We start from the raw sequence: 25,608 nt of genomic DNA on the forward strand, positions 1-25,608 counted from the left end.
GAGTTTAAGTTAAGGCTGATTTATACTTCTACGTCCAATCGACGGCGGAGCCTACGCCGGGGGTCCACGTAGCTCCGTACCTACGCAGAGGCCAACGCACGTACCTGACGTGCACCTCCTCCAAAATGTAACTACAAGTAGAATCAACGCGGACCGCAAGCCCTGTGATTGGTCCGCTCAGCTGCATTGTATTTCCCGCATTTACAGCACTTCCTGGACCCCGCTCATCGTCCGTGTATTTCATGTCCTCCTCTCTATTCTTCCTGTAATCATGTCTGTATGATAAACAGCAACATGAATCAGCTGGAGATTAACAGAACACGCTCTGAATCTCTGAGGGAAAGGAAACAGAGATTGTAGCGGGACCGGAAGCAGGCGACCGGCTCTAAGAGAGACCACACCGCCCTCTAGTGTTTAGGAGGAGAATTGCTGCGCGGCACGGACATCGACGCACAAGTATGTGGAGCTCAGGGTGTTAGCACTTTAGACCAACTCAGTTCTCCTTTACATACAGGTAAATGTGTTGTGATCCCATGGTGCCACGTACTAGAAATGTTATACATTCAAATATCCTTTACATGGACCTTGATTTCTTAAATAATATTGGTTTAAATGATACTGTCATTGGCAGTTTGTTTATAAAGTAAATACATTTTTGTGAATATGAATGTTGTACATAGCCTGCTTCCTTGACATTGTCAACAGTAAATAGTAAGTAATATAAATAAAATATTAATACATTTCTTCATCCGGTTTCCTGCTTGGTTTTTCTTGTAGTCTGAGTTTTTTAATGTAATGAAAACAATGGTGGACAGAAGTATGAACCAGCCTTAAAGGTGACATATCACGATTTTTTCATCAACATATATTGGTCTAAGGAGGTCCCCAAAACATTCTTTAAAGTTTATGCTCAAAAAACACTTTGAAATCAGATTCTGGTCTGCCTGAAAACCCTCTTCTTCAGTCCTCCTCAGAACACTCTGTTTTCCCTCTGACCACGCCCCCTCAGGAAGTGGTGTGGCCTCGGCTCTCCGGCACGTTGATCTAATGTTTACATGTTGGCTGAATATACACGGCTGCTCAGAGATCACGTTACTTCAACCCTCTGAATCTGATCCAGAATCTGATCCTGACGGAGAGGCGCCTGCAGCAGGACCTTTCTGAAGGATTGGTCACAGATTTAGTGTTTCTTGTTGTTTAATTTGTCAGCATGGTCGACGTGTGTCTTGGTAAACAGCTACAGCTACGACATGTAGCTATGTGAGCTATGCTAACTAGCGCTAGCACTTATCCATGACAACTAAAAAATCATCCACTAGATCTTCAAATCTGCAGACGTGGGGAGTCAAAGCCGACCTTTGTGTTTATTAGACAGCCTACAACTAGCATGCCTCCCTCCTAAGCTCCTTGTTAGCACACATGTGTGCAGTGAAGGAAAAACGGAGGAGGGGTTGAGTTGTATTTTTACAGTCTATGGGCTGAACAAGCTCCGAGCTCTGACTTCCTGTTACAGACCGGATGGCGTTTGTGACGTAACAAAAACACTGAAAACTGAAACGCTGGTTTCAGCACACATTTACAGAAAGGTGGAGAAATCAGAACAGGGGCAGAATGGATTAGTTTCATTGTCGGGGGGTTTGTAGACAGGGACACAGATTTCAGGTAGAGAACCATTAAAAAGTCCATTTTGCATGATATAGTCACCTTTAAGCTTTACATTATGCAGGATTAGACCGACGCCCCCCTACTGGACACTCCTGTGCTCGTGTTGAGACAGAAAACGGTCCAGCTTCAGGTTAGTTAGAGCGTCTTTTATTCTACTTAATTTCTAGAAGTATATCAGGTTGTCCTCCTTCTCTGGCTGTGGGGTTTTGTATTTTTGAGACTTTCTTATGATTATACTATTTAACCTATTCTGCACTTGATTTCATGGACCCGCTGATTCTCAAAGTCTCAAACATGACGCCGGTGTCTCTGTCCCTGAATGGACTCGTCATTCACATAAAGAAACTGATTCTCAGTCACTCATTCTAAAAATAACTGAAATTGAATCCAAGCATTCTTTGTTGTGTTGTTTACTCCACGCGTCAGGGCTAATAATTTCCATTTGGATGATTGTTACGGTGCACGAGGCGCGCTCTAAAGGATTCCTCCAATAGGTGTTGACAGAAGTTTTGTAAAAAAGGAAGAAATGTCATTACAGTATACAGGGCTCCATTACAATTGGAGCCTGTCAGATGCAGGCTGATTTTTTGGTGAAATGTTTCATGCCAATTTTACTTTTGGCCCTCAGGCACAGACTACTATAATAAGCATTTTCTTTGAGTCTTTTTTCATTTGATACAAGCATACAATCAGGCATTTCACGGCAGATGTTGCCATAAAGCGGGGTCTGAAAATTCTTAATAAAAGCAGTGGAGGCAGAAAAAGGGAGGACAAGATGAGCGAAGCTGTGATTACAGTTCTTGTTGTGGGCTGAGGGGAAAGAATATTACAGCAATATGAAATGAAATCCAAAGGGGAGAGCACCCATATCGCTTCCTATACTGCAGCAAATATTTGCAAAGCCACAACAGCGAGGAAGAAGCACACAATTTGCAGAATTTGTGAGAGAGAGAAAGTGGGGCAAAGTTTCTTTGAAATGTCACTGAGGTACGAATCAGTGCATCGCTGTAACTTCTATCTGCTTAATTGGTGACTCTCTTTGCATCTTGTTTCTGAAAAGTACATTCAAAGGCAGACCTGGGCTGTTTGGTGGGATTGATCATTTCCAAGCAGAGGCTTTAATCCTCTGTCGTGGTGCGCGGGCGGAGGAGCTCAGAAGCGGTTATAATGTGATGTTGCTGTGTTTCAGTTTGGGAGACGCATTGATGGAGAAAATCTGACTAATCATTTTCAAAACTTCAGGATTGATCAGTGACTGAAACATGAAACTTAAAAATGCTGCTTTTTGTACTTTTCTTCTTTTCTATTTTTTTGTTGTTGTTTGTGTTTTGGTTTAATTTTAGTTTTTTGTTTAATGTTGATCTTTTTAGGGAGCTTTTTTTAACATCTGGCAAACTAGCCTTTTGGCTAATTCTGGCATATGTACAGAAGTGTTCTAATATGCACGGTCCTTTTAAATGCACAGCAAAATAAATAAAATGCAGAGAAACAGCAAGGCATGTTCAACTTACAGATAATCACCACAAAGCTAATGTTTTATTCCATCAGCTCCCGGCTTTTTTAAACCATCTGTAACCATGTGTGGTGTGTTGTTGTAATTGTGTGCACGACTGTCTGCAAAGCAAGCTGCCCCACAGGAACACTAAAGTTTACTCCACTCCACTAAAGTGGCTCCAACTAATAACGCTGCGGTACAATGTGAAGCTAATGTCACTGTTAATTAAGAAGGAGCTGAATGCTAACAACATCATAAGATATGACAGAGTCCATCAACACTGGCTAATGAAGCTAGCTAGCTGTTTTCTAGTTGTGTTCTACAAACGGTTAAGCTAGCACTCAACCACTTTTCAGTGTAAAATTAGCTTTAATGCAGCTAATGCTAACATTAGATTTAGCCTGATGGAAGCTAAAGATAAATGAAATGTGTTGTGATGTTAAACAGTTAAAATGTTTAAAGTTTATTCCTGTTTTGTTTCAGTCGTGATGATCACTTTAAGAGTTACAGGAAGTGTGCCTCAGGTGGAGGCGTACATGACCTGTGATCAGGAAGTGAGGAGGTGTTAGACAACATGGTAATAACTGTGACATCTGCTTGAACGGTCTCACCTTTGAGATAAATTATTTGTTTAATATTCTTTTGTTTTTTTGTTGTTTATTTTTGGAGATATTTTTGGATACATGCGGGTTTGCAGTTGCAGAAAAATATAATAAATACATAAATAAGGTCATGTTAAAAGATTTAATTTTATTTGAGGTGATATATATATTTACACTGCCTAGTCAAAGTATGTTAAAGTCAAGAAGTATGTCTTTTATATATTTAAAGGTGACATATCATGCAAAATTGACTTTTAATGGTTCTCTTACCTGAAATATGTGTCCCTGTCTACAAACCCCCCGAGAATGAAAAGAATCCATTCTGCCCCTGTTCTGATTTCTCCACCTTTCTGTAAATGTGTGCTGAAACAGCCGTTTCAGACTTCAGTGTTTTGTTACGTAACAACAATATCCGGTCTGTAACAGGAGTCAGAGCTCGAGCTTGTTCAGCCCATAGACTGTATAAAATACAACTCAACCCCTCCTCCGTTTTCATTCCCTGCACACATGTGTGCTAACAAGGAGCTTAGGAGGGAGGCATGCTAGTTGTAGGCTGTCTTAATAAACACAAAGGTCTGTTTGACTCCCCACGTCTGCAGATTTGAAGATCTAGTGGATGATTTTTATTTATCATGGATAAGTGCTAGCGCTAGTTAGCATAGCCACATAGCTACATGTCGGTAGCTGTAGCTGTGTACCAAGACACACGTCGACATACTGACAATAAAACAACAAGAAACACTAAATCTGTGACCAATCGCTTCAGAAAGGCCTGCGGCCTTTCTGCAGAGGTCGGTTTTACTCCCCACGTCTGCAGATTGAAGATCTAGTGGATGATTTTTATTTATCCATGGATAAGTGCTAGTCGCTAGTTAGCATAGCCACATCGCTACATGTTAGTAGCTGTGTACCAAGCACACGTCTACATACTGATAAATAAAACAACAAGAAACACTAAATCTGTGACCAATCCTTCAGAAAGGTCCTGCTACAGGCGCCTCTCCGTCAGGATCAGATTCAGAGGGTTGAAGTAACGCTGATCTCTGAGCGCCGTGTATATTCAGCAACATGTAAACATTAGATCAACGTGCTGGAGCGCCGAGGCACATCCACTTCCGGAGGGGGCGTGGTCAGAGGGAAAACAGAGTGTTCTGAGGAGGAATGAAGAAGAGGACTTTTTCAGGCAGACCAAATCTGATTTCAAAGTGTTTTTTTGAGCATAAACTTTAAAGACATGTTTTGGGGACCTCTTAGACCAATATTGTTGATGAAAAAAGCGTGATATGTCACCTTTAAAGTTTCAACTTTTCTAAGGTACAAATAAACTTGTGGACAAGCATACAACTACTTCAGTCTTGGTTTAAATAAAGGGTTTAGCTGTTTGTCAAGATATATAAAGTATTTTATTATTTTATTTTGTATTTTTTTATTTATTTATTTGCACATTTTTGTATTTTAATCACTAGTTTATTTATATATATTTTTGCGTATCTTTTGTACTTTTAATCAATTAATACATTAATTTATATTATTGTGTAGTTTTGTATTTTGAATCAATACATTTATTTATTTATATTTTTGCTTAATTTTCGATTGTTAAGCAATAAAATAATTTTTGTACTTTTTATCAATAAAATGATTGATTTACAGTTTTGGGTATTTTTTGTATTTTTAATTAATTAATTAATTAATTGATATTTTTGTGTATTTTGTATTTATTGTATTTTATTATGACTATTATTACTTTAAATACATCACTGTGTGTATATAAAGAGCTCTACAATAAAGTCTGATTGATGAACCCTTTAAACAGCACTCTGACATTGTAAGAGAAATCAAGCTCTCCATCCTGAGACTGTTATCAGCGTCATGTGACTCTCCTGTTTTTAAAATCATTTTCTGACATCTTGAATCTGTGCAGAGGAAACTGTGAGATAATCATACCTGGCATCCCAGCATCACGTCCTTGATGAGGGGGAGCCCCCGTGACTCTCCATTTTCCACACGGACATAGTGAACCTGGTAGCCACGGATCTGACCGTGCTGCTTCCCCGGGGTGAGGGAGCGCCACATCACCTTTACTGCTGTGGAGTTCAGGACCTCCACCTCCACTCGCCTCGGAGGAGCCCCAGGAACTGTCGAGCACAAACCGGATACTCCAATCAGAATCATTACACTGTGAGAATCTCTGACTCCTTATGTGTCTAAAAGCCCATCATGTGAGATGCACAAAGTCAAACTCTATGCAACAAATTAAAAACTTGGAGGAATCAATTGGATACAAATCAACAAACACTTTTATGTCTGCAGTATCATATCCCAACACTCTCCTCCTGTCTCCTCTGTCTCTCAGGACGTCTCTGCCTGTCTGTCCGCCTGCAGTGTGGAGCTCTCAGTCATAATGACAGGCCTTTATGGAAGGCCTTGCTTGCAGGCCTTTCAGAGTGCCACAGTCCGGCCCTTCCTGAGATGGATGTGCCATTAATAGAACGCCTCCACTAAAACTGCCTCCATTTGCTCGTCCACAAACACTTCAAGTCCCCCTCTCCCCCCCTAAATCACACCCCTGTTTCCCCCACCTTCCCCTGCATCATGCACCAATCTTGTTTATTACCCCCCAAATTTTTCCCACCTTTTAGCCCCGGCTTATTTCTTTACTCTGTCACACGTTATTATCGTGATGACACCTTCCAATATGTTGCAGCCGTTGTGGGCAGCGGGTTCACCCCTCTCTCTGAAAGGTGTCTCCTACGACGAGTGTTAACAATCCCGGCTTGTCTCTACGACTGCGCCCGTTGTACATCAACGTCATATAAATGCAGAAATGCTGCGGTAATAGACGTGAAATGGATCGTGGAGGATTGAAGGCAATGTCAGCCATCCGTCAATGATTCAGATGTGCTGTGACATGCTCACATCCTTACTTGTCATTCTGTGTATTTTACTTCAAATGCTTCTCTCCTTTGTCGTTTAGTTTCTGCTATTCAGCTGTGATGTCCTGCTTTTCTTCTTATTGTGCATAATGGCTGAGCTGCTTTTGCAAGAGCTGTTGCTTCCTGTCTTTTTTAAGCACCAGATAGAAGATGTAACTGAGTATATTTGATATTTGACATATAATAACACATGCAAAATTTAAAAATGACTTCCTTTAAAGGGATATTTCAGGTTTTTTGAAGTGGGGTCGTATGAGTTACATTAGGGGTTCCCAAAGTTTGGGTCGGGACCCCCTGGGGGGTCGCCAGACACTAGTTGGGGGTCGCAAGATTTTTTTTAAAGTAATTATTCACTCACTTCTGTGTAATGTTTATGCAGCCTAGAAAAAAGCAGCATATGACTGTAAATATTTTTAAAAGTAATTCATTTAGAAATAAAGCCTGGCAAATACTCATTAGTTTTCAGCCTTTCTTTAGACTCTTAAGGTTAAGGTTAGTAGCAGCATTAATCATAACAGCACAGGAAACACGACACATGTGCATGTAGCTGGTAGCTAGGTTAATTATCTGCAGACCAGATAACTGCAGTATGAAGCAACATTTGATATATCCACGGACAGTGTGGGTCGTGAGTTTTTGGCACCTATATTTTGGGGGTCACGGTCTGAAAAGTTTGGGAACCCATGATTACATTACACTAGTGCTCCTGTAGCCACAATGAGTGCCGGTGAGCTCTTCCCCTTTAATTTGAAATCTCCCAGAGATCCGGCAGGTAAGCTAGGCTACAATTCTCTGCAGACGGGACACCTCTTTCATGTAATTTCACTACAGTTGAGAAAATATGGTCCAGGCACTCATCACATGCGATTGCATGCTCTACTAGGAAAAATGGAGCTCTTGACTTTGCCGTCAGAAACCCCCTTTTTTTTGTTTTGGCACTATTTTCAGACGCACCTCACAGACCGGTGTTCTTCCGCTGCATGAGCACGGATACACGCCGATCAGCTGTTTGGATCTGTCTGCACTTTTAGGAACAAAAACTTCAAACTGCAGAAACGAGTGATTCTGACAGCGACGATGACATGCCGTTTACTGTGGACACAAGAGGAGACCTCAATGAACCAGAGTTTACAGAGGAAGAACTCCACATGCAGACCCAACCTACCAACGAGAAGAGAGGGAGGAAGTTCTGTGCTAACGAGTGAGCAGGAAGATCCCACTAGGGGTGGGAATCCAAAACCAGCTCCAATTGATCAATTCCATCAGAATTGTACACCTCAAATGTTATTGATTCCCAGCACCCTCATGTCACGTCGCGGTACGTTGCATTACATGTCACACACGGCCGAAAATGAGGCACTGAGAGCGGGTAAAATACCTCTACGATGACCCCCGGAGGAAAGCGTTTTTTTTTCCTCTCCAAATTCAAAGTCTTTCCATCCAGACTCGAGGGGCCACGTCCGGACTAACACGCCAAGAATGAGGTCAACCTATTGTTCAGTATGTTCAAGGTGAATATGTTCATGTTCAGTCTTGTGCAGACATCATTTTGGAAAAAATTAATGGTTCCTCTTGGTGCTGAAGACTGTGTGAACTACTTTTCCCCCCCTCAAAAAAATCCTCAGGAATCATTAGGAGGATTGATAAGGGATTGGATTGATAAGCAGAATCCACAATGGCATTGATTGATCAAATCTTATCAACTCCCACCCCGATCCTACGTCACCTGGTGGTGCCAGTGTGTAAACTGTGACCCAGAGCTTCTGCTGTCAGGAGAGGACTTAGTGACTACAATACTTCAGGACCTTTCTGAATCAGAGGAGACCAGCGGCTCACATACGGCTCCGTCTGCATCACTCATCACCCAGTTCCCTGCCTTACAGGAGGTCTGCTTGTTTGAACAGCCGGGATAAAGACAGGTATGTCCCATCTTTTAAATGTGCAGAAATGAGTTTACCTCACTCTAAAGACCGATACCGCTACTTGATCCTGCTACGTGCTTGTTGATCCAAACAGCTGATCGGCGTGTATCCGGGGTTTCTGACGGCAAAGTCAAAGAGCTGCAATTTGGACCATATTTTCTCAAATTTGGCGAAAGAGGTGATCCCGTCTGCAGAGAATTGTAGCCTAGCTTGCCGGCCAGTCCTCTGGGAATTTCCTCATTAAAGGGGAAGAGCTCACCGGCATGCATTGTGGCTACCAGGAGCACCAGTGTACTGTAACTCATACGACCCCACTTCAAAAAACCTGAAATATCCCTTTAAGCTGATCCGTGACCCTCGCTGTGTTTTTGACTCAAGGTCACAACAAGAGTCGTCACTGAAGACAGGAGAACTATTAATCTGTGTAAGTTGCATCCTTAATGTGCACACACACCTGCTGATGTAACCTCCTGTTGCCCTCATAAACACGTCAGAACGGCCTTGCAGTGTACGGCTCTCATAACTCTTATGGCTCTCTGCTGAGCGCCTGAGCCCGTTAAAGCCTACAGACGATGTGGCGGCTATTATGAATTACATTTAGTTATGTTTTAATAGCAACATACTTGATTTCCCCATGTGTGAACTATTTAACATTTTCCTTTAATATCGTTTACACAGCCGAACGTAAGTGCTGCTTTTAATCTGCTCAATTAAGTGTCCTGGAAGTGTTCTGATGCTTCATATGAACGTGTGATACAAACAATGACTTCACTTTAGGGTCTGAAAACAGAGTTCATGTACCATCTTCATCATGCGGCAGATCAGGGGCTCGCTCTCAGGGCCTGGCCCAATCACAGTGAAGGCAGACACAGTGATGCTGTACTGGGTCCATTTCTCCAAACGCTGCAGCAGCACCTGCTCTCATTGGCGGGACTGTGGGCTCCTCCATGGGCTCCCCGTCGTCGCCGCCGCCGCCGCCGTCAGACGGGCCCACCACCTGGTAGCGCACCCTATACCCCCCAGGTCACCGTTCTGACTCTCCAAAGGCGGGGCGCCAACTTACCAGCAGGTGGTGGAGCTGGTGCTGCTGCACTTAATTTCTTGAGGGGGGCTGAGGGCTCTGGTGAGGTGGAAAGGACAGGAAGGAAGGAGGAAGGAAGGGGGGTCGAGGAGGGAGGGAGGAAGGAAGAGGAGGAGGAAGAGGACGGAGGAAAGGGAGGGTGAAAAACAAAAAAAAAAAGATGGGAGAGATAAAGAAAATGATAAAAGGATAAAAAAACCATAAGAGCAATTCAAACAAAAATTAGCAAAACAAAGACGGAGGCAAAATATGTTGAAAACAAAACAAAACTGTCAAGCAAATGTCAAAAGAAGAGCCAAACGGACGATGGGACAAGCTTCTGTAATAATGAATCAACATGGCCGCCCCTGAGATGAACGCTGGACACACTTAAGTTTTATTCATGAAGAGTGAAGCTTCATGATGAGTAATTTAGTTACATTAATAAAACTAACATTTTACTTCATTAATCATTTGTTGAATATGCTTAAATGAATCATCTTTCACTCAGCAGGATCAGCTGATGTCTTCAGAAAGCTTTAAAACACCTGTTAGTCAGGCGTTTAGTTCATTAAGGTTAATTATTTATACCACTTTAATTTGACTGTTGCTTCCAGGAGTCTGTGTCATGTGCTCTAGGGACTACCTTGCTTTTATTATTTTATAATTATTATTATCTATTTTATCATATTTTATTATATTACTTACTTTTTTTTCATTTTTCTCACTGTCTGTATGTCTTAAAATATATTTTTTTATCATTTTTATTTTTAATATATATATATATATTAAATTGTCTATGTAAAGTACTTTGTGATGTTCTCTGTCTGTGAAAAGCGCTTTAAAAAAATATTAAAATTATTATTATGATCTCTTAAAACAACAGAAGTGATTTGTTTGTAATGTAATATATTTTAACTAATTATGAAAATATTGCTGTTCTAATTGAATCCTTAAATGGACTGCTTTAAAACTATTTATACTACTTTTTTTGTCTTACTGTCATTACAAATACTGAAACGTGAAGTCAAAAAATAAAATTAATGTATTAAAAACTTTTCATGTGATTTGTTTAAGTTAGCTCAGCCTTTGTCTTGTTTTCTCTGATATTAATTAATCTCTTTTAATTATCTCCTTAAAACCCCTTTTACTGCAGGTCCTTTCCTGGTTTTTGATCCTTGATTGGACTTTATTCTATTTTTTTCTTCATTTTAACTGTTTTAAAAATCTATTTTAGTATAATTTTATTCCTTTAGAGGTTTTTTTTAGAGGATTTTTTTGTCTTTTAAAAAATGTTTTATTTCTTGATCTTACCTTGTGTGATTTTTTGACCAGTTTGTTTTATTTTGCTGCTATTTATTTAATTTAATTCAATTTAATTTAATGTAATGTAATTTAATTTATGTATTTAATGTAATTTAATTTATTTAAATTTATTTATTTAATTTAATTTAATTTAATTTAAATTTATTTAAATATTTAATTTAATTTATTAATTTTTTCTTATTTTCTTATTATTTTCTGTATTTTTTGCATCAAACATTCAGCTGAATGATCATGACCTGATTGTTCTCTAGTGTTCATTTTTCTAGGCGGCGGCGCGGCGGCGGCGGTTTGGTGTTTTGTCCTTTTTAATCAGTCGCAGTATAAAAAGCTTTCCAGCGCCGCGGCTGTTATTTGCGTCTGAGGTGTTCTTCCAAACATATTAAAACCTACACATCTGTGAACTTTCTAAATCAATTCAATGCCTCTTGCTTCTAATCTGTGCCAAGCTCTTACACGGCTCGTGCCGGTCCACAGAGTGTGCTGTGCAAGGAGTGATAAACGTTCTGACTCCTCATCCAGATGTGGTATTAAACGAATAAAAGACTGTGTGAGAGTATCCTGGAGCATGGCGCATGGTTCCCTCTATGCTCTGCTTTAGATTCTTTTATAAGAATTCATTATTACAGCGTTGACTGTTACAGAAGGTAAGAGAGCACGTAATCAAAAAAACGACATTCCACAAACAGCAACTTAGTGAACGAACTCAAACGACACTTATGGAACACAGCGTGTTCTCGTTCCAAAACAAAGACTGAGGAAATCATTATGAACAGAAGGAGGGTACTGGGAATGAATTTCTCTGTAACCCAGGTGACTCCAAAGAAAGAACTACAACAACAGTTAAGGTTCAAAAATGACAACTCATGAGAAAACATGAAAAACAGATACTCAGCAGAAACAGAAATACGAACATTTAACTTCTGGAAATAAAACAGAAACAAATCACAGGCAGAGTCTGCATCATACGTACCTGACTCCCACAAATACTACATGTTAGACTTTCTTACCACCAGCACCTGACCGCAGAGAGCGTGCTTACTCTGCAGCCAGCGAGCTGCAACACTCCTCCCTCTCAAGAAAAAAGCACGCCAGAAACTCTGACATCTGACATCCATCGTCTCTTTGAATCAGTGAATAACACTTTCAATTACGGCCCACGGAGCGGTTCTGGACCCAGTGTGGGGTTATTGGGAGGAGAGAGTTGGCTCTGTGCTGCAGCCAGGACTGTAAAATTCTCATGTATCTTGGGGCGAGGAGAGTCCACAAGACCGTGAGAAGGGAAGCCACACTTTGGATGAAGAAATACTCCAGATAAAACCCGTTTCTGTTCACTATTACTCAAAGAATCCCGTTTCAGAGCGCTGTGCAAAAACTCAAAATCTAACCAAGTGAACATGTCTCACGTTTATCTAAATGTCTTCTCCCTCTTCATTTAAGATTAATTTACTTAACAAGGAACATTTGAGAGAGATAGAGGACTTGTTTTAAGACATCTTAAATATCTGGTTCAGTCAAACATTCTTGAAATGACTTGTTTTGAGTTTTAATTAGAAGAAACAAGGTTTATTTAACATTTCAACATTTTTCAAGCTGAGATCTTATTTTTAGAAGACGGATAATCTGGATTTAAGACAAACCCTTTACTGGATTTAAGGAATGACTTTTATTAATCTATCAGAAAACAGATCCATTGATAAAGAAAAAGAAAGAAGAAGAAAAGAAAGAAGGAAAAAAGAAAGAAAGAAGGAAAGAAGAAAGAAGAAGGAAAGAAGACTGAAAAAAAGAAAGAAGGATGAAAGGAAAAAGGAATAAAAAAGAGAAAGTAAGAAAAACGGAATGAAAGGAAAAAGGAAAGAAAGAAGGAAGGAATGAAAAAAGAAAAAAGAGAAAGAAGTGAAGAATGAAAAGAAGATAAGAATGACGATGCAAAGGAATCTATGAGACAAGGCTCAGGGACTCCAAAAGGTCTAAGAAAAAGAAAGAGAGGGGACCAGAAGAAGAAAAGAGGAGAATAAATGGTGAAGGAATGACAGAAGGAAAGGATACAAGCATTAAAAACATGGAAGAAAGAAGAAGGAAAGAAAGAGAACGAATAAAGAAAGAAAGACAGAAAACGAACAGAAGAAAGAAGACAGAAGAAAGACAGAAAGAAAGAAAGACAGAAAGAAGGAAAGAAAAAAGAAGAGAAAGAAGAAGAAAGAAGAAGAAGAAAGAAAGAAAGAAGACAAGAAAGAAAGAAATAAAGAAAGAAGAAAGAGAAAAAAAGAAAGAAAGACGAAAAAAAGAAAGAGAATAAGAGAAAGAAAGAAAAGGAAAGAAGAAAAAAGAAAAAGAAAAGAGGAAAGAAGAAAGAAGAAAGAAAGAAGAGAAGAGAGTTTGTTTTAAGGGTGGGTTTCAGTTTTCAGACACTGTTTCTTTAAATCAGATATAAATCTTCCTCCTCAAACTCCATGCACACAATGAAACAGCTCCTTTAGAGCAAAGCTTCTCCTAAAGAACAACATGACTGAATATTAGTATATCCAGCTCACTATGAGAAGACATTAGATCTCAACATGAGACAATTCAACTTTGTCATCTTATTTCAAGAACAAGATGGTCTTAAACCTAGAGAAGTGCTGCTATAATACAACTCAGATTAATCATCATTATTATTCAGTCTTATTCTGAGACACTAAGCTTTAAAATGCTGGTCAAATATTAATTAAAATAAGTTTTCCCTGCTAATTTTAAGATCACAGTTTTATAAATATTACATCTTATTTTAAGAAGTAAATTTTCACTTCTTCTATAGGAGATTTTTTTTCTTATTTCAAAGTAAAAGCACATTAAAATACGTTTTTTTCCTTGTTTTTGGAGGGGCATGTTTTCCAGTGTGCTGCTGTATCATAGTGAAGCTGAATGCAGAGACACAAGAATAGAGCGGGGGGGGAAATAAAAAACATGTACTGCTGAATTCATAAAAGTTTAATGATAGTGTTCTGACTGCCGTGTCACTTTTGGTAGAACAGCTTAAAAAAGGGAAATAAAAAAAAGCAGGGGGTTTTAACTCTGAGAAAGGCCTCCTCACTGCGAGGACTGAATGTTCCAGCACAACAACAAATAGGACAGGACCTCAGCACACAGTCCTCAAACCCTCCTCTGTGTCCAATGTGCTTATTTACTTACGGTCTTACTGGATTTGAGCCTTTCAGCTTCTTCCCTCCGCTCATATTGTATTTGCAAACCCTCCGTCAAGAATGATCGCTCAGTTCTCAATCTTGTGGCGCGAAAAAAAAAAAAAGGGGGCTGCGGATCTGACAGGCGCCGGCGCTATCACAGCGCACAGGCGTCCTCGGGCCTGATAACGCTTTAAGAGCGGGCTGGGGCACGGCTTAATAAAGTGCACATATCCCATGAAGGCCAGTGGTGGGATTATGCCTGGTAGAACTATGCGACCACAAAGAAGGAACTCAGCTAATGCTTTTCTTGGGTCCTTTTGAAGCCTCCCTGAAAGAGCTTCCTAAACGCTATGTGACAAATAATTAGTCATGTCTGCATTCACATCCGTCTTTTTTGACTTCTAAGTAGCAGCTCTGGGTGTAAACTCGGCTATGCTGGCATACCTAATCATTGTGACTACCTCCAGATTATATTTCTTTTAATGCAACCTCTTCGGTGGATATAAATGACACACATTAATATTAATAGTTTGGCTCCGGGCGCTCAAAGTTGACTTTTTGAAACGGCACAGATTGCCGATGCTTCTCCTATCCAGCAAAACACATGTTTGCATCTGAGTCGCATTTCCATCACAAGCCCCTGCACTGACAGGATGTTCGTATTTGTAAATCATTATGGAATTAATCTCCCTGACGCCAAATGGCAGTGTTGTGGCTCATGCAAATATTCCAATATATTTAAAAAGCTCCTGCAATTACAGTAAGTATGAGGAGGAGGAGGAGGAGGAGGAGGGGGGGGAGCTAAACTGCTTGTTTGGCTAAATACAGAGGATTTAGAATCTGCCACTTTAATTTGAGAGAGAGCACTTGAGTGGCGACTGGCAGGTTGGTATAATCTAATGTGTAACAAAGCCTGACAATCCAGGGGTCTGCCTTACAGCTCATCACGGAGCATGAATTAATTCTGACGCTATGAAATGGATTCTTATCTGCCACTCCGAGGCCCGGCAGTCCCTCCGCACCCTCTCTCTGAGGGTCCATCCATGTTTGGATGTTTGGTTAGCATGCAATGGATGGTGTGATCTCCCAAACTCACAGGTTGTGGACCCCCGCTGGCCCCCGTCTGAGCGGTCGTCTCGCTAACATGGAACCTGGTCTGACTATGGCAGCTTACCCCAAGAGGCCTTGCGTCTGAATGAGGGCCACTGTTGCCGCTTAAAAACCTGTGCGTTTAAAGCCAACTGCATGAGCCAATGAATCCCTGATTTAAGGAGCTCTCTCTGAATACATCAGATACATCAGAAGCATCACCCTGAGAATGATGATTTGTTTTTGCAGTGACTTCTCACAGGTGTTTGACAAAGTGATCCCCATGGCAAAAGCCTCCGGTAATGCTGCTTGGACTGAGCACACACTTCAACAATCTGCAAACAGTTTGTACCACAGGTATCGGACAACAAATGAAACAGGGAGCTCGTGTCTGTGTCTTTTTTTACTGGATGGAAGAGGTTTTCAGTCTGCCAGACGGGATGCATCTGGACAACAATGCCGACGTCTGACCTCTCTGTGATGCACTGTGGAGTCTTTTTACTGCAGCTATTCCCAGCCTGACGCTCTGTTATTATGGTGAAGTGTGTGTTTGAAAGTGTTTTATATGTTGCATGCAGGGGGGCATGATTCAGTGTGTGTGTGTGTGTGTGCCACTCCCTTAGTGATGGCATAGTATTTGGGAGTTTATAAACTGCACAATACTCTGCACAGGGCGGTCACCGTAGACTGTATATATAATGGACGGCGTCGCTCCACCTTTTTCCCATTGTACGGTTTTGAGCCAAAATATCTCGTACCAGCGCTGACATCTTGTACATTTTCTGCAGCGTCCTGAGGTCCTACAGAGTTTCTCTCTACAGCAGCTGTCAATCAAAGTAACAGGAAGTAAAACCACATTTTTTAACCTCTAATAACCAACGAAGAAGAAAGTGTTCAGAAAAAAGTGGTCTTGAACTCAAACAGTCAAATAATAACTACATATCTATTTACTACATTTATCTACTCAGTTTTATTGATATTTTTAGCCTTAGTTTCATTTTTCAACTCTTATCCTTACCCTTTTTTTAAATCTACTTATTTTAACTATTTTATTCTTAATTTTGATGCTTTAACTTGTTTTAATTACACATATTTTATTTTTGGTGTGCATTAGTCTCTATTTTATTTGATGTTATTCTTATTATCTTTAATTTGTATTATTATTACTTTTATTATTATTATTATCTTCCCCTAATATGTCTTACCAATGTTTCATTTCTGCTTCTTTCTTGTTTTTCAATCACTGTAAAGCTCTTTGTGTTGCATTTGATTTGTATGAAAGGTGCATTATAAATAAAGCTTGATTGATTGATTGATTGATTGATTGATTGATTGATTGATTGATTGATATCACCACAGCATACGGATGTGAGAAACATTCGTCCCATGTGTATTTATTTTTTAAAGTTGACCTCAGCCCCATTCAAATGAATGGGGGAGATGCAGTTTTGACCTATACTACACCCAGCCACTAGGGGAGCAGTTTTCGTGGCGGCCTCACTTCAAGCCGAGCGAGATGCTACCGAATGCTAACAGTGCATATAGCCTACAACTAACCTTCATACACATACAGTTAGCTAAGAAGTGGCTATATGCTAACAGTAATGCTACTGCTAACAGTATGAAAGAAAAGCTGTCTTCTTGCTTATATTACAGTTAGCAAGAAGTGGCTAAAAAATAACTGTACATTTGATGGGTTATATTTCTTGCTAACGTAATGCTACTGCTAAAACAGTAAACACTAGGGGGAGCAGTTTTCGTGGCGGCCTCACTTCAAGCCGAGCGAGATGACGTCCATTTTTTATACAGTCTATGGCGGATACCTTCAATAATGTCAGCTTGTTCCCCTTTTAACTTCAGGCTACTGTGTTCCGTTCTCCTCCTTCTAAGTTCAGGGGAACAGGTTTGGTCTCTGATGTGGATGCTAAAGGAAGCTACCTCTCTTAGCGCCTAAACTGCAAACACAAAAACACACAATCATGAAGACGACGACGACCACCGACTCGTTGACTGAACACGTGACGGGACTTTGCATGTAGTTATGGCAGACTGAATCCCTGAACCATCAGATCACTTACCTCACAGGGTCCAACAGATTAAGTTATTTGTTATGTTGTGTGAAATCTCTGACTTTGTCTGACTCAGTCTGGGGTTTTGTCTGACCTCAGCAGAGAGAACCGACGGCTGCATCTCAAACTCGAGCAGGGACTCTTGATAAAAGCATCAGGCTATATTCTAAGAACGGTGTGGAGGCCTGAGTTACACCATGTACATAAAAGGAGTGAAGATGGAAGAGGTGACTCTTCTAGTCGCTGTTATTTTGGGATTAAAAGGAGGAGTCCCCTATCAGTTAATTCCCCCATGACTGTGTGATATGTGCGTCAGTGCTGTCTGTGGGTGCCTGCTGTGCTTGTTGTTGTGGTGGTGGACTCAGGTTCTGCTAGAACCCAACAGAAGACAGAAAGCAGCAGCAGGCTGCTGTGCAGAGTGATGTTAAACTAATGTTCAGACAACCCAGAAAGTAAAATAAATTAATAAATAAAAACCTAACTCAAACTTTTTTTCAAAGACTCAACAGAAAAGGAAGAGGACACAAAGTGAACAAGGAGATGTCAAGCCATTCCAAGGAGAGTTTTTTTGTTCCATCGCACGGGGGGAAACGAGTGGCAAGAGAGAAACAGATCTGGAGTAGGGTGATGTGAGAGGAGAGAGGAGTGTATCAAATCCAATCAGCTTGTGGTTTACCGGTCCAAAACAGATGCAAACCAGAGGTAAGGAAATCACAGACACACATCGACAGGTGATGATGCACAACACTCGAGAGACGCCAGACAGAAATGGGTCTGGGTGAACAGAAAGCGTTGTCATGCCTGGACTGATCAAAGACCAACAGTGCAGTGATTTTTCAACAGCACCCCCGATGGGCAGGAGTGAATGTCACATGCAACTGGCGCTCTCCTCAGTGACTCTGCACTGTCTGTGTAGCTTTGCTGCCCAGCAGTAACACAAAGAAGAGTGAAGTGATTGATCCAAAGCCCCCACAGCCCAGATGTGGGGGGGAGGGGGCAGCCAACAAGTTGCACTGGTAGAAACAGAAAATGTGTTAAGAGAAGTCTGCTCTCTCCGCCAAGGCTCTCTTATGTTCCAGGAAAATTCAACCTCAAAAATATTTCTGTCGACAATGAAGCCGCTCTGAATCAGTTATAACCTCGTCTCTTATCTGGAGCTGGAAGTGTCCTCTATGAACTATCAGAACTATTAACCCAAACACAGCTCTGTGTCTGAGCTGCTTTAATATAACTGACTGTATTCACACAGCAGCAGTCATCCTCTGACATCACACACAGGCGAGAGATCTAATATTGTTGTATAGGATATTTGGGGGGAATTTGGCCAAATTTCAATACAAAAAAAACATTAAATATTTCACTAGCACTGGGAATAAATTAAATTTTGATCATTTTGAAATCATGTAAAGAAATGGGTTACAGTTCTGCCTAACAGTAATGCTACTGCTAACACAGTTAAAAGGAAAGCCATTTTCTTGCTAATATTACAGTTAGCAATTAGTGGCTAAAAGCTAACAGTCATTTTTAAAGGGATATATTCATTGCTAACAGTAATGCTACTGCTAACACAGTACAAAATAAAACTAACCTTCATACAAATTACAGTTAGCTAAAAGTGGTTAAATGCTAACTGTAATGTTTGATGTGTTATAGATCTCTTGCTAACATAGTACGGAAGGAAAGCCACTTTGTTTGCTGCTATAACAGTTAGCTAAGTGGCTAAATGCTAAAATTCATTTTTGATGGGTTACATTTCTTGCTAAAGTAATGCTACTGCTAACAGTACGAAAGAAAAGCTGTCTTCTCGCTTATATTACAGTTAGCAAAGAAGTGGCTATATGCTAACTGTACATTTTGATGGGTTATAATTCTTGCTAACAATACACTACTGCTAACACAGTAAAAACTAACCTTCATACAAATATTACAGTTCGCAAAGAAGTGGCTATATGCTAATAGTAATGCTACTGCTAACAGTACAAAAGAAAAGCTTTCCTCTTGCTAATGGTACAGTTAGCTAAGAAGTGGCTTAAGCTACTGCTAACAAAGTGCATATAAAACTAACCTTCACACAAATATTACAGTTAGCAAAGAAGTGGCTATATGCTAACAGTAGTGCTACTGCCAACAGTATGAAAGTAAGCTGTCTTCTTGCTAATGTTACAGTTAGCTAAGAAGTGGCTTAAGCTAATGCTAACACAGTGCATATAAAACTACCTTCATACAAATATTACAGTTCGCAAAGTGGCTATATACTAACAGTAATGCTACTGCTAACAGTACGAAAGAGAAGCTGTCTTCTCGCTAATGTTGCAGTTAGCTAAGAAGTGGCTTAAGCTAATGCTAACACAGTGCATATAGCCTACAACTAACCTTCATACACATATTACAATTAGCTAAGAAGTGGCTATATGCTAACTGTAATGCTACTGCTAACAGTATGAAAGTAAAGCTGTCTTCTCGCTAATGTTACACTTAGCTAAGAAGTGGCTTAAGCTACTGCTAACACAGTGCATATAAAACTAACCTTCATACAAATATTACAGTTAGCTAAGAAGTGGCTATATGCTAACAGTAATGCTACTGCTAACAGTATGAAAGAAAAGCTGTCTTCTCGCTTATATTACAGTTAGCAAAGAAGTGGCTAAAAGCTAACTGTACATTTTGATGGGTTATATTTCTTGCTAACAGTAATGCTACTGCTAACACAGTAAAAAAAACTAACCTTAATACAAATAATACAGTTAGCAAAATTAGTGGCTATAGGCTAACTGTTATGCTACTGCTAACAGTACGAAAGTAAGCTGTCTTCTTGCTAATATTACAGTTAGCTAAGAAATGGCTTAAGCTAATGCTAACACAGTGCATATAGCCTACAACTAACCTTCATACACATATTACAGTTAGCTAAGAAGTGGCTAAATGCTTATAGTCATTTTTGACATGTTGTATTTCTCACTAACAGTGAGGCTAGCTAAGAAGTAGTTGAATGCTAATTTAAGCTCTTGCCTTTACAGCTAAAAGCATCGCACGTGTTCTGATTTGAAATATGGCAACATGTCCGCCTCCATGTTTCATTTTTTTTTAAAGAAGCTAACCACCTGGAGCTAATTAACCCACTGTGAGTGTGAAATCATGCTAGCATGTGAATACAGTGAATGGATTGGATGGTAAAAACATTAACTTCACGTAAACCCAGATATCTTGAGTTTTTAAACCTTTAGCTGTTATTTCTAATAAATAAGATACACTGAGTGCGTTTCCTCTCCACACTGAGCTTTGTTATTGCTCCTGTTATTTTAGCTGCCTGATTTAAATAATTCAGCTGTGTTCCTACCATCTGTAAAATAAAACAATCAGTGCAGAGCAGATACACTGAAATAAATTCAAGGGGAGGGCATGTGAGCACCATCCCCAAACCCTTACACAGTTCATATGAGAGCCTTGTCGGTGTGAGAGGAGAACCAACATTTTTTGTGTCTCTGGCATGTGGAAGAAAGTGAACTTGCTGTTGACAAAGGAAAAGCAAATTTGAACAGAAGAGTAAGAGAAAGGGAAATAAAGAACTCCCACATATGCTAAGTGCTGGGTTGAAAGCACCGTCGTAAAACACTTGAAAACGTGACTTTAGCCCTTCAAAGATTAATCCCCTCCACAAAAACAAAACTGTCATGATGTAAATAAAGTAGAAGAACAATCATTCTGTCACATTAAGGTTAAAGAAATCCAGATGAAATGCAGAGATATTCAAGAAAACAAACATTCTGTAATGTAGTTCATTAATAAGGAATCAGCTTTGAACCCTGATTATGTCGCAGAGAAACACGGTCACAGTTCAAAGGTGACGATGCAGCTGACATGAGATCAGTTATTCAGGCGTTAGGCAAGAGGACAAAGCACAACAAGTCATCAGAATCCATCAAATCATTGAACTGCACGTCTGTGGAGAGAAGTCTGTCAGTTAGACACCCCGCAAAGCAACAGGACGGAGGACTGAAATAAAGGCTACATACTGGCTTGCAGGGTCCTCTGTGAGATATCGTTGGTGAAGGCTCCGATGCCTTTGGTAGAGATGGCGGCCAAAGAGAAGTGGTACTCCGTGTGAGGGCGGAGACCTTCCACAACATACGAGGACGTGGGTCCGAAGGTTTTCTTCATCTGTATGGAGAGCAAAAATCAATCAGAGCTTGACTTTTGGAGAAACCCAACGCCGCTGGATCAGGAAGATATGAAGACTCAGAGTTATTCTCACCTGAGTGCCAAAACTGCCTTCCATGGAACGGAGCTCATAATTTATAATCCCTTCTTTCTCGTAGGCCTCCCAGGGTCAGCTCGATGCTGGTGTCGGGACACGGCACCCACCTGGAATTTGGACGGCTGACCTGGAACTGGAAGACACAGCAGAGAGGACTGTTGCAGGAAATGAACCAATATCGTTCTTTAATCGTATCGGCGACCGAGAATCATGATGCGAATCAAATGGTTGTTAATCCTCCTCACACCTTTAGATGTTTTAAAGGTGACATATCGTGCAAAATGGACTTTTTAATGGTTCTCTACCTGAAATCTGTGTCCCTGTCTACAAACCCCCCGAGAATGAAAAGAATCCATTCTGCCCTGTTTCTGATTCTCCACCTTTCTGTAAATGTGTGTGAAACCAGCCGTTTCAGACTTCAGTGTTTTTGTTACGTAACAACAATATCCGGTCTGTAACAGGAAGTCAGAGCTCGGAGCTTGTTCAGCCCATAGACTGTATAAAATACAACTCAACCCCTCCTCCGTTTTCATTCCCAGCACACATGTGTGCTAACAGGAGCTTAGGAGGGAGGCATGCTAGTTGTAGGCTGTCTTAATAAACACAAAGGTCGCTTTGACTCCCCACGTCTGCAGATTTGAAGATCTAGTGGATGATTTTTATTTATCATGGATAAGTGCTAGCGCTAGTTAGCATAGCTACATAGCTACATGTCGTAGCTGTAGCTGTGTACCAAGACACACGTCGACATACTGACAAATAAAACAACAAGAAACACTAAATCTGTGACCAATCGTTCAGAAAGGTCCTGCTACAGGCGCCTCTCCGTCAGGATCAGATTCGAGGGTTGAAGTAACGTGATCTCTGAGCAGCCGTGTATATTCAGCCAACATGTAAACATTAGATCAACTTGCTGGACAGCCGAGGCCACACCCACTTCCTGAGGGGGGCGTGGTCAGAGAGAAAACAGAGTGTTCTGAGGAGGACTGAAGAAGAGGGTTTTTCAGGCAGACCAAAATCTGATTTCAAAGTGTTTTTTTGAGCATAAACTTTAAAGACATGTTTTGGGGGACCTCTTAGACCAATATATGTTGATGAAAAAAGCGTGATATGTCCCTTTAAATGGAGGTGCATGGACTAACTTGAAGCACAAACGTTTTCCCCCTCCTGATAAAACCAGACTAACTCTCCTCTACGTCTTCCTGGTTCTCTAAAGGTTGCCCGCCCCTCCTTGCCCTCGCATTGATGCAGTGATTTAGCTCGGCTCTGAACCTCATCCTGGTGAGTTCTCTGTTGTTGGTTCTGTCTCCAATTTGCTGAATTTTCCAGCCTGCCCTGATCAAACAGGCTTTTGTCATCATTTGCAGAGGCCGCAGATGTGTGGGGTGAACTTTGCGCAGCAGGGGAGGAAACTTGTCTTTTTTGGCAGCCGGCACAGTCTGATGAAATAGTTAAGAGAATGTGCTGTGGATGCACAAAAACAGCTGAAGATGCTCTCTCATGGTTTCAAAGAGTTTCTTTTTCAGCAGAAGGCTGGAGAACAGGTGAGGCGTTCACCAGATTTTTTGTCAAACTTGCTCTAAACTTTCATAAAATCACTCGCTCACTCTGCACGGACTTCATCGGTCTGCTCTTACCTCCTTGCAGCACTTTGACGTGGATCGGCTCCGAGAAGGGCCGTCTCCTACAGAAGTGAATGCCAGGACTTGATTGTGTACGTCTCCTGAGGAACCAAGCTCTGGATCGTCGTGATGATGCGGTCCTGGACGTTGTGAATCTGCCACAGGCTCATCGGCTGGGGAGTCGTCCATGGTGTAGTAAACACGGTAGCCCTTGATCTGTCATTGGGCTCCTCCGGCTCCTCCCAGCGTACCATCATCGTGTTCTGGGAGATGATCTGAGCCTGGATGTTTTCTTGGTGGACTCGCAGGAGCTTGCTCACCGGTCCGAGTCTCCACCGGTTCACACTCGGAGGACCCTGGCCTATCGTGTTGACAGCTGATACACTGATCTCGTACTCCGTGTTGGGTAGAGGTCCGCCTATGCTGTACCTCGTTGTCGTGATGTCCTCCACCGTCTCGTACTTGCTGTCCTGGAGACTTGGCTCTGTACTGGATGATGTAGTGGGTGACGGGGTCTGGGTTGCCTGAGTCCCAGGTGGATGGTCCACACTGGTTGCAGTGGTCTCAGTGACCACAGGGGTACCTGGAGGCTTGGGAGAGCTGAGGCGACGGAAAAGGGGAAGGAAGGAGTCAGAAGTCATTCAATAATGGAACCATAGAAGAAGAATTCACAAAGTCCCATGAACATTAAGGTGCTGCGTCCATTAAGGAGTTTCTCTGTGCTGGGAGCGCCAACAACCCTCGATTTCAGAGCGCTTGTAATTTCCTTTTAACCCTGGACTGCATTTTTACCATTATGACCATATGACCATGGTTTCAGTTTCATATTTAATTAACTGTATTTTCATTATATCTCCACTCTATCTGATTCTATTTTTTGCTCTGATTTTATTTTTTTTTCCTTATTGTATCTGATTGTATTTATTTATTTATTGTAATTATTAGATTTGCTATCACATTATATTTTATTTATTGTAATAATTTAATTTATTTTTCTGGTATTTATCCGATTTTAATTTATTTTAATTTATTTTTCTAATTTTATTTTATTGATTTATTGTATTTTTCTGGCATTAATCAGATTGTATTTTGTTGATTTATTGTAATTATTTAAATTTTATTTCTCTAGTACTTATCTGATTTTATTGTATTGATTTATTGTAATTTTTTTTATTTTTCTAGTACTTATATGATTGTATTTTATTGATTTATTGTAATATTATTTTTATTTTTCTTGTATTTATCCGATTTTAATTCATTTTAATTTTATTTTTCCAATTTTATTTTATTGATTTATTGTATTTTTCTGGCATTCATCTGATTGTATTGTGTTGGTTTATTGTAATTATTTAAATTCTATTTCTCTAGTATTTATCTGATTGTATTTTATTGATTTATTGTAATGATAATATTTTCATTTCCTTATTTTTAACTTATTTTATTTTATTGATTAATTTAATGATTTTATTTTATTCGTCTGATATTTATCTGATTTTATTTTAGTGACTTATTGTAATCATTTGATCTTATTTTGTATTTATTTTATTCTATTGATTTATTGTAATGATAATATTTTAATATCCTTATATTTATCTGATTTTGTTTTATCTATTTATTGTAATGATTTTATTTTTCTGATAAGTATCTGATTTTACTTTATTGATTTATTGTTATGATTATATTTTATTTATCTGATTTTATTTTATTGATTTTATCATTATTATTTTATTTTTAAGTATTTCATATTTCTTTCTTCTCTCTTGTTGTAAGCCTTTATCATTTTCCCTCTTGCTGCTATTTTCTGTCTCTGTTCTTTAGTGAAGCACTTTGGGTTTCTTGCTTGAATGTATGAAAGGTGCTGTATAAATAAATAGGAGTTGAGTTGGCGCTGCCTGCTCAAAAATCGGCATTAGTGGACACAGCACCTTAAGCTGCAGTTTTCTGTAAACTCTAGACTAACTGGATTAGTTTCCCATCTCCCACCTCACAGTCATCTCTTACATTTGACGGTGATTTGCGCCACAGCCTCAATGATGCCGAGGCTGCTCATGGCCACGCAGGTGTAGTTGGCTGACTCACGGACACTGCTCAGTTCGAGGACGTTCCTGCCCACCGCATCTCATTCCTCCGGCGTCAAGTCCTCTGAGTTCAGCATCCACTTGACATACGGCATGGGTGACCCCACCGCCACGCAAGTTATGTTCACACTGCCACCGGGCATTATTTCCTGACTCGTCGGCGGGTATGGAGAAGCGAGGAGGCACCCGTCGGACTGGGAGAAGGCATGAGGAAGAGGAGAGGATGACAAAACAGGGCAAGGAGGTCAAAAAAAAAGAGAAGAGAAGAGAGGTAACAAGAGAGGCCGATGAAAAAGGACCCTTCTCAAGAGCATGTCTAACACAAAAAGGT

At 40.3% G+C, this 25,608-nt stretch overlaps 1 protein-coding gene across 1 annotated transcript in view; it reads right to left on the reverse strand.

Annotated features, from left to right (window-relative positions):
* Positions 1-25,608, reverse strand: part of ptprsa (protein tyrosine phosphatase receptor type Sa) — a 290,186-nt gene that overhangs the window by 88,047 nt on the left and 176,531 nt on the right. Inside the window, 21 exon segments of the mRNA XM_034711280.1 lie at positions 5,707-5,897; positions 9,419-9,430; positions 9,433-9,539; positions 9,541-9,637; positions 9,640-9,735; positions 15,777-15,779; positions 21,336-21,480; positions 21,575-21,646; positions 21,648-21,668; positions 21,670-21,710; positions 23,215-23,256; positions 23,259-23,282; positions 23,285-23,375; positions 23,377-23,420; positions 23,423-23,489; positions 23,491-23,541; positions 23,544-23,669; positions 23,671-23,742; positions 23,745-23,799; positions 25,188-25,441; positions 25,443-25,471. Of these exon segments, the coding sequence (XP_034567171.1) occupies positions 5,707-5,897; positions 9,419-9,430; positions 9,433-9,539; positions 9,541-9,637; positions 9,640-9,735; positions 15,777-15,779; positions 21,336-21,480; positions 21,575-21,646; positions 21,648-21,668; positions 21,670-21,710; positions 23,215-23,256; positions 23,259-23,282; positions 23,285-23,375; positions 23,377-23,420; positions 23,423-23,489; positions 23,491-23,541; positions 23,544-23,669; positions 23,671-23,742; positions 23,745-23,799; positions 25,188-25,441; positions 25,443-25,471 (1,640 nt within the window).

Source organism: Notolabrus celidotus, chromosome 2 (genome assembly GCF_009762535.1).
Source record: "Notolabrus celidotus isolate fNotCel1 chromosome 2, fNotCel1.pri, whole genome shotgun sequence".
In the NCBI taxonomy this organism is placed as follows: Eukaryota; Metazoa; Chordata; class Actinopteri; order Labriformes; family Labridae; genus Notolabrus; species Notolabrus celidotus.